Consider the following 12299-nt stretch of genomic DNA (forward strand, 5'->3'; position numbering starts at 1 on the left):
AGCCGGCCTGTGCAGCAAGACAGGGACGCAGGCGCTCTGGCCCTGGTTCGGTGTGTTAGCCGAACCACGTCCGCCAGCCTCCCTTCTTCGTTCCTCACTTGGGAAATGAAGAGATGAATCCTCGCTGCCTTATTCTGAGGCTTAAACGAAGTAATATTCCTATAATAATTCTTCCCATGCACCATAAGCTCAGGATAGCTGGACTTCTGCTTTGTTCATGACTCTAGTCCCAAGTTTTGAGAACAGTGCTTAGAACTTACAAAACGTGCAGTATATATTTTTGGAATGACAAAACAAAAAAGCATACAACCGTATGGAGCCTGGCACTCAAAAACCAGCAGTATCTTTAGTATTATGTAGAAAGGGAATATTACATCGAAAGGTCAAAGCCACATTCCTGGGGACAGGCTGCACTGTTTGATCTGTCCCTTCTGTCTGCACTTTATTCTATTTAACGTGAAGTTGAAGATCTGCCGGTTATTTTGTAATAGGATGCTTGAGAGGTTAAAATCTTTTCTGTGTCCTTACTTCCTGCAGCGCGTCTCGGGCAGGCGTGGGAAGAACAGCGGTTTCGCCATGGGTGAGCTGTCCACGGCACTGCTCCACGAGGAGCCGCCATCTGGAACGGGTCTGCGGCATCAGGTAGTGGGTCGAAATGGTGAATTCTTTCAGCTCTGTGGCCAGGAGATCCCTGTGCGGTGGGCCGTCTGGCTTTGGCACTGGTGTGGAAATAAAGTATTTTTTCTTTTTTTATGAACTTTTTGGGGTACTTTTACACACAATAGAACTCACCAAATTTGGGTATACAAGACAAGAATTCTTACAAAAACATACATGAGTGTCAGAGCACCACAGTTAGCACGGAGGACGTTTCCCTCACCTGGAGACGTTCTCGGGTGACCCGGTACACTCGGCTTCTGCCCTGATGCTCCAGCTCCCGGCAACCGCTGATATGCTTCCTAGCACGACAGTTTTGATTTTTCTCTAATGTCGTGTCAGCCGAAGGGTCCAGCTGCTGCCTTTTGCATTCAGGGTCTCCCAGTTAACACGGTGCTGCCGAGGACGGATCCTGACTGGTGCGTGTCGGTTGCTTGTCCCTTCTTAGGACGGAGCAGGATTAGATTGTGCGGAAGTCCGTCCCCCGCGTGGTGGTCATTCAGGTGCTTCCCGTTTGGGGCTGTCATGAATCATGCTGCTGGACCATTTGAGTCTGCGTCCTTTCGTGGACATAGGTTTTCCATTTCTATTCAGTGACTATCTAAGAATGAAATTGCTAGGCTGTGTATTAAGTGTATGGTTAACTTTATTTTATTTTTATTTTGAAGTCTTGTTTGCACGCAATGCTCTGTTAGTTTCCAGTGTACGACATAGTGATTCAACAATTCTGTCCGTTATGCGGTGCTCCCGTTGGTAAGGGTGGTGACCATCAGTCCCCATACCACATTACTACAGTATTATTGACCATGCTCCTTGTATGGCACTTTTCATCTCCGTGAGGTATTTGTTTATGACTGGAAGTTCGCGCCTCTTAATCCTCTCACCTTTGTTGCTTCTCCCCCAAGCCCCTGCCCTCTGGCAACCACTAGTTCTTTATATGTATGATCTGTTTCTACTTGGTTAGTTGGTTCTTTTGTTTTTTAGATTCCACTTACAAGTGATACAAGTTGTGTCTTCTCTGTCTGACTGACTTCACTTAGTATAATGCCCTCTAGGTTATCCATGTTGCTGCAGCTGACAGGATCTCATTCTTTTTTGAAGGCTAAGTAACATTCCAGTGCATGTGTGTGCGCACGCACGTACACACGTGTGCGTGTGTAAGTGTGTGTGTGTGCATGTGTGCTCATCACATCTCTTTTTTTAAGGTTTTTAATTCCAGCATAATTGTAGTCATATACTATACTATACTATATAGTGTATATACTATAGACTATAACTAGTAACGTACAGTATTAGGTTAGTTTCACATGTACAATAATAGTGATTCAACACTTCCATATAATACCCAGTGCCTGTCACAGCAAGTATACTCCTTAAGCCCCATTCCCTATGTCTCCCCATCCCCCACCCATCTCCCCTTTGGTGACCATCAGTTTGTTCTCTGTAGTTAAGAGTTTCTTTGGTTTGTCACTCTTTTTTTTCCTCCTTGGTTCTTTTGTTTCTTAAATTCCACATGAGTGAAATAATATGATATTTGTTTCTGTCTGACTTATCTTGGTTAGCTTTCTACTCTCTGGCTCCATCCATGTTGTCACAAATGGCAAGATTTCATTCTTTTTTATGGCTGAGTAATATTCCATTGTATATATATATATACGCTGCCTCTTCTTTATCCTTTCACCTGTTGATGGACACTTAAGTTACTTCCGTATCTTGGCTATTGTAAATAATGATACAGTGAACATGGAGGTGGATATATCTTTCAAATTAGTGTTTTTGTGGAGGTTTTTTAAAATTTTATTCATTTATTTGAGAGAGAGAGAGAGCAGGAGCAGAGGCAGAGGGAGAAGCAGACTCCTCACTGAGCAGGGAGCCTGACATGAGGACTGACCCTAGGCCCCTGGGATCACAACTTGACCAGAAGGCAGAGGCTTAGCTGACTGAGCCACCCAGGCACCCCAATGGGATTATTTTCTTAATTTTCTTTTGGCTGCTTCATTATTAGTATATAGAATGAGACAGATTTCCCTGTATTAATTTTGTGTCTCACAACTTTACTGAATTTATTTTTTCTAATAGTTTTTTTTTTTTGTAGTCTTTGGGGTTTTCTATATATAGTATCATGCCATCTGCAAATAATGATGTTTTATTTCTTCCTTGCTAATTTGGATGCCTTTGATCTCCTTTTCTTGTCCGATTGCTAAAACTAGGACTTCCAGTACCATGTTGAATAAGAGCTGGGGTGGGACACCTGGGTGGCTTAGTTGGCTGAGTGTCTGCCTTCAGCTTGGGTCGTGATCCCAGGGTCCTGGGATTGAGTCCCACGTCAGGCTCCCTGCTTAGCAGGGAGGCTGCTTCTCCCTCTACTTACTGCTCTCCCTTCTTGTGCATGCTTGCTCTCTCTCTCTCTCTCTTTCTGACAAATAAATAAATGAGATCTTGAATAAAAAGTTGGGGCATCTTTGTCTTGTTTTTGATCTTAGAATGAGAGCTTTCAGTTTTTTCACCATCGAGCATGATGTTAGCTGTGGGTTTGTGGCCTTATTATGTTGAGGTATGTTCTCTCTAAACCCACTTTGTTGGGAGTTTTTATCGTGAATGGAGGCTGAATTTTGTCAAATGCTTTTTTTACAATTATTAAGAGGATTGTGTGGTTTTTATCCTTTATTAGTATGGTATATATCATGTTGACTGATTTGCAGATACTGAACTATCCTTGCATTTCTGTAATAAATCCCACTTCATCGTGGTGAATGATCCTTTTAACATATTGTTAATTCAGTTTACTAGTATTTTGCTGAGGATTTTTGCATCTGTGTTCATCAGGGATATGGACCTGTAGTTACTTGTTTTGTAGTGTCTTTGTCTGGACTTGGTAGCAAGGTAGTGCTGTCCTCATAGAATGAATTTGAAAGCTTTCCTTCCTCTTTGATTCTCTGGAATAGTTTGACAATACAAGGTATCAGCTCTTCTTTAAATGTTTGGTAGAATTAGGAGTACCTAGCTGGCTCAGGCAGTGGAACATGCGACTCTTGATCTCAGGGTCATGAATTCAAACCCCACATTGGGTATAGAGATTACTTAAATAAATAGAACTTTAAAAATTTTTTTTAATAAATGTTTGGTAGAATTCACCTGTGAAGCCATCTGGTTCTGAACTGTTGTTGGTGGAAGGGTTTTGATTACTGATTCATTTTCATTACAAGTAATCAGTCTGTTCAGATTTTTATTTCTTCTAGATTTTATTTTCGAAGTTTGTATGTTTTTAAGAATTTATCCATTTCTTCCAGGTTGTCTAACTTATTGCATATGATTTCTTATAGTAGTGGCTTTTAATCTTTCGTATTTTTGTGGTGTCGGTGGTTACTTCTCTTTCATTTCTGATTTTATTTATTTAATTCTTCTTTCTTTTTTCTTCGTGAGACTGACTAAAGTTTTAGCAGTTTGTTTTTTTCTTTTCGAAGAACCACCTCATGGTTTCATCAATCTTTTCTCTGTTTTCTTTTTAATTTTTTTTATTTTAGATTTTGTTTTTTAATTTGTCAGAGAGAGAGAGAGAGAAGCGAGAGCGAGCACAGGCAGACAGAGTGGCCGGCAGAGGCAGAGGGAGAAGCAGGCTCCCGGATGAGCAAGGAGCCCGATGTGGGACTTGATCCCAGGACGCTGGGATCATGACCTGAGCCGAAGGCAGCCGCTTAACCAACTGAACCACCCAGGCATCCATTTTCTCTGTTTTCTTAGTCTCCATTTCATGTAGTTCCACTTTGATCTGTATTTTCTTCTCCCTACTAACTTCGAGCTTTTTTTGCTCTTTGTTTCCTTTAGGTGTTATAGCTATATTGTTTTGAGATTTTTCTGGTTTCTTGAGGTAGGCCCTTATTGCTATAAAATTGCCTCTTAGAACTGCTTTTGCTGCTTCCCGTAGGTCCATTGTGTTTACGTTTTCATTTGTCTCCATGTGTTTTTTTATTTCCTCTTTGATTTAACAAATTAGTTTTTTAGTAGTATGTTATTTACCCTCCACGTATTTGTGTTTTTTCCCAGTTTTTTCCTGATAATTAATTTCAAGTTTCATATCATTGTCAGAAAAGATGTTTGATATGATTTCAGTCTTTCTAAACTTACTGAGATATGTTTTGTGGTGTAACATGTGATCTTGCATGGGGAATATTCCATAAGCACTTGAAAAGAATGTATATTCTGCTGTCTTTGGATGGAATGTTCATATGTATCTGTTAAGTCCTGTGTGGTCTAATATCGATCAGAGCCATTGTCTCTTTTCGCCTGATTTGTCTTTTAAGTGGGGTGTTAAAGTTTCCCAATATTATTATATTATATATCATATATAATATGTTATATGTTAATAATATATTAATAAATATTATATATGTTATTATATTCCCAATATTATATTATTTTACTATTGTCAGCTTCTCCCTTTATATCTATTAATATTTGTTTTATATATTTAGGTGTTCCTAGGTTGAGAAAATAGGTATTTACAAGTGTTATAGCCTCTTGTTGTATTGAGCCCCTTATCACTATGTAATGCTCTTCTTTGTCTCTAAGTCACTGATAGTTTCCTATTTCTTTTTGAAGTTTTATAGTTTTATCTTTTTTTTTAAAGATTTTATTTATTTAATTGACAGGCTGAGATCACAAGTAGGCAGAGAGGCAGGCAGAGGCAGAGAGAAAGAGGCAGGCTCCCTGCTGAGAAAGGAGCCCGATGCGGACTCGATCCCAGGGCCCTGGGATAATGACCTGAGCTGAAGGCAGCTGCTTAACCAACTGAGCCACCCAGGCATCCCTATAGTTTTATCTTGTTAAACAAAAACAGTTAACTGAGTAAATGTGAAGATCAAATTGGCTTTGTTCAATGTTTCATGAATTGAGCAGCATCCCATCTAGCAAAAGAAAGGAGTTCTGAAGAGCTGTACAAAATGGAAAGGGTTTTTTTTTGTTGTTGTTGTTTGTTTATTTTTATTGTTTTTTGAATTTGGGTTTTTTTGTTTTGTTTTGTTTTTTGTTTGGCAGAAAGGGGACAGGAAAAGGAAGTTACTACTAGTAAAGGATGCATCATTTCAGGCAAGGTCACAGTCCTAAGGGAAATGGAAGGGGTTTATCAGGCAGTTTATCTCATTAGTCCTGACCAGGTAATTCCCTGTGGATCGGTTAAGAGTTACATTCCTGGGAATGTGAAACTGCAATTAGGTTAGTATTAAGTCTTGGTTTGTTGATATAGGCCAAGCACAAGTGACTCCATTTGGGGCTTGTTTTTTTTTTTTTTTTTTTTTGAGAGAGAGAGAGAGAGGAGCATATATATGCGCAAATGGGAGGGGGCTGGGGCACCAGGAGAGGGAGAGAGAGAGAATCCCAAGTGTGGGGCTCGATCTCCCAACCCGGAGCCAAAGTCAAAAGTTAGATACTTAACTGATTGAGACATTCAGGGGTCCCTGTTGTGTCTTTTAAAAAAAAATTTTTTTTAAGATTTTATTTATTTATTTAAGAAAGCACGAGCAGGGGGAGGAGCAGAGGGAGAGGGACAAGCAGACTCTGTGCCAAACAAGGAGCCAATGTGAGGCTTGATTCCACAACCCTGAAATCACGACCTGAGCCAAAATCAGGAGTCCCACGCTTAACCAACTGAGCCACCCTTTTTTAACAATCTTTGGTAGCTAGGACTGTGATCCATTTTTAGTCAATTTTTATATGTGGTATGCGGTAAGGGTTGATATACCTTCTTTGCATTTGGTGCTCCAGTTGTTCCTGTCCCATTTGTTGAAAAGATTAGTCTTTTCCCCTGTTTAATTACTTTGGCACCTTTGTTGAAGATAAATTGGCCATACAGGTTGGGTCCATTTGTAGACTCTCTTTTCTGTTCTATTTATCTTTATGGCTAGCTTTATGGTAATACTATATTCTTTTGAGTAATAGAGCTTTCAAATAAGTTTTGAAATCTGATAGGGTAATTCTTCCAACTTTATTCTTATTTTCAAAGTAATTTTGCATAGTATAGGTCCTTTGTCCATATAAATTGTAGAATCAGTTTCTTAGTTTCTACAGAAAGTCCTGCTGGGATATTTATTGACATCATGTTGAATCAGTAGACCAATTTGGAGAGAATTATCACCCTAATAGTACTGAGTCTTCTAATCCACAAGCATAATGTATTTCTTATTTATGTAGGTCTTTAATTTTTCTCAGCAGCATTTTGTAGTTTTCAGGGCACAAGTTCTACACATACTTTGCTAAATTTATCCTAAGGATTTCATTTTTTATACTATTGTAAAGAGCATTGTAAAATTTCAATTTCCAAGTATTTGTTTTTGACATACAGAAATCTAATTGAATTTTTATTTTGAGCTTGTATTTTGCTATCTTCTAAACTCATTAGTTTTAGTAGCTCTTTTGTAGATTCTGTAGGACTTTTCTATACAGACAGTCTTGTTTTTGCAAATACAGCTTACTTCTTCTTTTCTGATCTGTATGTCTTTATTTAGGACTGTTAGGACCCCTAATATTGAACAAGAAATGGTGAGACTAATACCTTTATCTTATTAGCAGTCTTAGGGGAAAAGCAGGGAGAATTTCACCATTAAGTATGATATTAAATGTAGGTTTTTCTTAAATGTCTTTTATTAGTATAGCTGAGGAGTTCTTTTCTACTGCTAATTTGCTGAGATTATTTTTCTGCATCTTTTGAGGTACTTATATGTTTCGTCTCCCTTATTCTGTTAAGATAGTGAATTATACTAATTTTCAAATATTAAACCTTGTATTTGGTCATGCTATTTTATCCTTTATATATATAGATATAATATATACACACACATTTTAGATTTCATTTATTTATTTGATATATATTTATATGTATGTACATATGTGTGTGTATATATATATATATATTTTTAAATATTTTATTTATTTATTTATTTATTTGACAGAGAGGGAGATCACAAGTTGGTAGAGAGGCAGGCAGAGCGGGGGGGTCGGGGTGGGGGTGGGAAGCAGGCTCCCTGCTGAGCAGAGAGCTGATGCGGGGCTGATCCCAGGACCCTGAGATCATGACCCAAACCAAAGGCAGAGGCTCAACCCACTGGGCCACCCAGGCACCCCTATCCTTTTTATATATTGTTGGATTCTCTTTCTAAGATTTTGATAAGGATTATCATACTATTAAAGGAAATATTGGCCCTTTGTCTTCTTTTCTTGTAATATCTTTGTCTGGTTTTGGTATCAGGGTGATGCTGGCCTTAAAAATAAGTTGAGAACTGTTCCCTCTCTTCTCTTTTCTGGAAGAGTTTATATTGAAATGATATTATGTCTTCCTTTTATGTTTGGTAGAAGTCACCAGTATAGCTGTCTGGGCCTAAAGTTTTCTTAGGAGAAGGTTTTTGGCAACAAATTTAATTTCTTTTATATATATGGGCTACTCAGTTCATCTCTGTCTTTTTGAGTGATGTTTGTGATTTGTATCTTTCAAGGATTTTGTCCATTTCATCTAAGTTGTTGAATTTATTGACATAAAGTTGTTTATGATATTTCCTTATCCTTTTAAAGTCTGTAGAATCTATAGTAATGTCTTCTCTCTTATTACTGATGTTAATTTTCTTCTGATTGTTCTGGTCTTATGGTTCCCAATTTTATTAACTTTTCAAAGAACCAATTTTGGTTTTACTGGGGTTTATTTTCATACTGTTTTCTGATTCTGTATCTTATCAATTTCTGCTCTAATCTTTATTATTTTCTTTTGTTTACTTTGGAATTTTTTTGTTCTTTTTCTGATTTCTTAATCTTAGAGCATTGCTTTGGTACTCTTTTTTTCCTTCCTAAATATATACAATTGATGCTTTTTTTTTTTAAGATTTTATTTATTTATTTGACAGAGAGAGAGATCACAAGCAGGCAGAGAGTTAGGCAGAGAGAAAGAGGGAAGCAGGCTCCCTGCTGAGCAGAGAGCCTGATGTGGGGCTCGATACCTGGACCCTGAGATCATGACCTGAGTCAAAGGCAGCAGCTTAATCCACTGAGCCACCCAGGTGCTCCCCAATTGATGCTTTTAATTTCCCTTTAAACACGAGTACATTCCTCAAATTTTGATATATTTTCATTCAGTCCAAAATATCTTACAATTTCTATGTTTTCTTTTTCTGGCCATGAGTTATAAAAATGTTTTTAATTTTGTAATATTTGGGGCTTGCCCCAGGTATTTTATTGGTTTCTAACTTAATTACAGTCAGAAAACATAGTCTATATTTTTAAAAATTCACTGAGACTTATTTTTTTTTAAAGATTTTATTTATTTATTTGACAGAGAGAAATCACAAGTAGACGGAAAGGCAGGCAGAGAGAGAGAGAGAGAGAGAGGGAAGCAGGCTCCCTGCTGAGCAGAGAGCCCGATGCGGGACTCGATCCCAGGACCCCGAGATCATGACCTGAGCCGAAGGCAGCGGCTTAACCCACTGAGCCACCCAGGCGCCCCCACTGAGACTTATTTAATGGTCCAGTATTTGGTCTATTTTGGTAAAAGTTTCATGTGCACATTGAAAAGCATATGTGCTTTTCACAAAAGAAATCTCTTCTATAAATGTAAGTCACATCAAGTTAGCTAATAATGTTGACCTAGTCTTCTGCATTCTAACTGATTTTTGGTTTTATCAGTTACAGAGACAGAGCTGTTAAAATGTCCAACTATAGTTTTGAATTAGCCTATATCTTATGTTTCAGTTTTTGCTTCATGTATTTTGATGCTTTTATGAAGTATATACACATTCAATATTGTTAGGCCCTTTTGATTAATTGATCTCTTTATAATGGAATGTACTTTGCTTTATATCTACTTAAATATCAGTATATCCACTCCAGCTTTATTTTGATTAGTGTTTATCTGGCATATTTTTTCCATTTTTTTCTCTTATCTGTATATTTAAAATTGTTTTCTGATAACCAGCATATGGTTGGGTGTTGATTTTTTAATTCATATTATGGTCCCTGCCTTTTAATTATAATACTTAGACCATTTACATTTAATGTGATTATTTATATGGTCGCGTGTAAATCAAATCTTCCATCTTGCTGCTTATTTTATGTTTTTCTCCTCTGCTCTTTTTTTTTCCTCCTCTCTCTTTCTTTTTGATAATTATGTATTTTTAATGATTATTTTTTCTCTCCATTGCTGGCTTCTCATCTATACCTCTCATCTTTTCTTTTTTAGTCATTACTGTAGGATTTACAAGTTTATTTTTTATCTAGCATAGCTAATCTTCAGACTTTATATGTATTACATCACTTTATGTCTAAAAACCTTAAGAGTACTTCCATTTTCCCTTCATGTTCTGTGCTATTTTTGCTTACAAAGAAATATTATTTCTACATGTATTATAAACTCCACAATAAAATTGTTATTGTTGTTGTTTTAAACAATTATCTTTTAGGGAGTTTTTTTTTAATGAGGAAAAACATCTTTTATGTCTGCCCATATAGTACTTTTGAATTTTTTTGTTTGTTTTATTATTTCGAGGTTGGCAAAAAGAACTAGAAAGATCAGATGCAAGATAAGAAAAGAATGTCATCTGCAAAGCTCCGTAGCAGCCATAAAGGGATGGGCCTTTATGGATGGATGGATGGATAGCTTCTCTGCTGTTAACAGGAATAAGTGAGGAAAGAGTGTAGATATGAGCAAGCTTACAAATAGTGTCAGGATAATGAATTCTGTTTTTAACAGATGAGAGTGAGGGAACGGAGGCCTGGGGCAGGCTGGCGTGCTGGCTGGAGACCATAGCAGAATTACCCAGCATCTGGATGCTCCTTTTAGTGATGATGAGCCAACGTACCCTATTATATATGACTTTGCTCCATATCTTTGGCTACTAGTAGGTTTGACATAAGAATAGAATTCACAGTTGGCTTTATGAGCATTGACATTTGGGTAGTTGTGAGAAGTCAGAGGGAAGAAATCTTGCAGAGCATGTTACTGAATGATGGGCACTGGGCTCTGAGCTGAAGGGCCAAGGCATGGTTTCAGATTTGTACGTGGTTCACTCGAACAAGCAGACGAGCTAGTAAAGCTGAGTGGGGGGTTAGCGATTGGGAGATGGAGCTGACGTGGAGCAGCTGCAAATGATGAAAAGGAGTGAGGTATGGCCTTGACCACACTCATCACGGGAGGAGTGACAGGGGGATCTAGGGAAGGCAGAGGAACCAGGAGGTGAGGTCACCCAGGACCGTGGCTGGGCTGTGTGGGGACAGACTGTCAGCTGGTGGCCAGAGTCTTTGAGGAGGAAGTTTGGCAAATCGGTCCCCAAGAGGTATCTGCTAACCTGTAGCTATTGCTGATCTGTGACAGGAAGCAGGGACAGTAGTGTGCACTTCGCTAGTACTGATTGTCCTGAAACCACCTCCAACGGGCAGCAGTCTGAGGACGCACAGGAAGAGGAAACATTTCCTGGTTTAGCTGACGAGGCCATGTGGAGAAGGAGAAAGCAAACTCCTGAGCACGTTCTCATGACGTACCAGGTACCTGAGAGGTAAGAACACACTTTAGGAGGCCCACTTTTATGAGTTTTATTTAATGATTTCTTAAGTATGTTGGTTAATACAAAATTATTTTCAAATTGTGTTTTTATACATGCTCTTAGAAAACCAGATTTTATGGATGGTTCATTCACTCATTTGAAGTCGGATGATGAGTGGGCCTAGGACAGCGGCCACGGTGGCGGTGCCCCACACATGCTTGGGTCCACACTGAACCCACATGTGCATCATGAGACCAGAGCCGTCAGACAGCGCTTCCAAGAGGGCGCACGAGTACCAGAACTACTCTCTCTAGACTCTGAATTTTTCTGCATTCTGCAAGAGAGGAGCTCAGGGAAATCTGTTTCCTCTCAAGCACTGTGCAGATGCTTTCCACCAAGAAAAAGTGCTCTAGCTTCACCCATTGACCAATAGTGGATTCGGTTATTTTTTTTTTTTAAAGATTTTATTTATTTATTTGAGAGAGAGAGAGACAGTGAGAGAGAGCACGAGCGAGGAGAAGGTCAGAGAGCGAAGCAGACTCCCCATGGAGCTGGGAGCCCGATGCGGGACTCGATCCTGGGACTCCAGGATCACGCCCTGAGCCGAAGGCAGTCGTCCAACCAACTGAGCCACCCAGGCGTCCCAGATTCGGTTATTTTTTAATATGCACATTATATATTAGCAAGAGATAGAAAGTATATCGCAAGCCCAGAATTGCTTTTCTTGGATGACGGAAGAACCCTGTGCCTTATTTCAGGACTAAGGTTGCTCGTTTGTCCTCAGGGTGACAGAGGCTGTACTGAGAGAGGACCTGGAGAAGCTGGCGGGCCTGCGGGGGCGGCAGCCCAGGTTCTCACGCGGCCAGAGGGAGGAGCTGGCCAAGGTGCACGCTTGGATTCAGAGCCAGACTGTCCCTCAAGGAATAGACATCCAAGTAAGCACCGTGACAACAGCTGTGCTGTATGATGTCTCTCTGTGCCAGGCAGTGCCTGAGGCACTTAATACGCATTGCACCATCGCACTGAAAAGTACAGTCCTCACAGATGCTTCTACCTCACCAACGAGCAGCAAAGTAACGTGTGCAGATGTTAAATAATTTATTTACGGTTGCACGGCCCCCCTGATTT

General features: G+C 39.2%; 1 protein-coding gene across 1 annotated transcript in view; it reads left to right on the top strand.

Annotated features, from left to right (window-relative positions):
- PER3 (period circadian regulator 3) overlaps positions 1–12299 on the top strand; it is a 58529-nt gene extending 46230 nt beyond the window's left edge. The window contains 3 exon segments of the mRNA XM_044237083.1: positions 538–649; positions 11003–11183; positions 11956–12299. Of these exon segments, the coding sequence (XP_044093018.1) occupies positions 538–649; positions 11003–11183; positions 11956–12268 (606 nt within the window). The 3' untranslated portion in view covers positions 12269–12299.

This window comes from Neovison vison, chromosome 2 (genome assembly GCF_020171115.1).
Source record: "Neovison vison isolate M4711 chromosome 2, ASM_NN_V1, whole genome shotgun sequence".
Classification (NCBI taxonomy): domain Eukaryota; kingdom Metazoa; phylum Chordata; class Mammalia; order Carnivora; family Mustelidae; genus Neogale; species Neogale vison.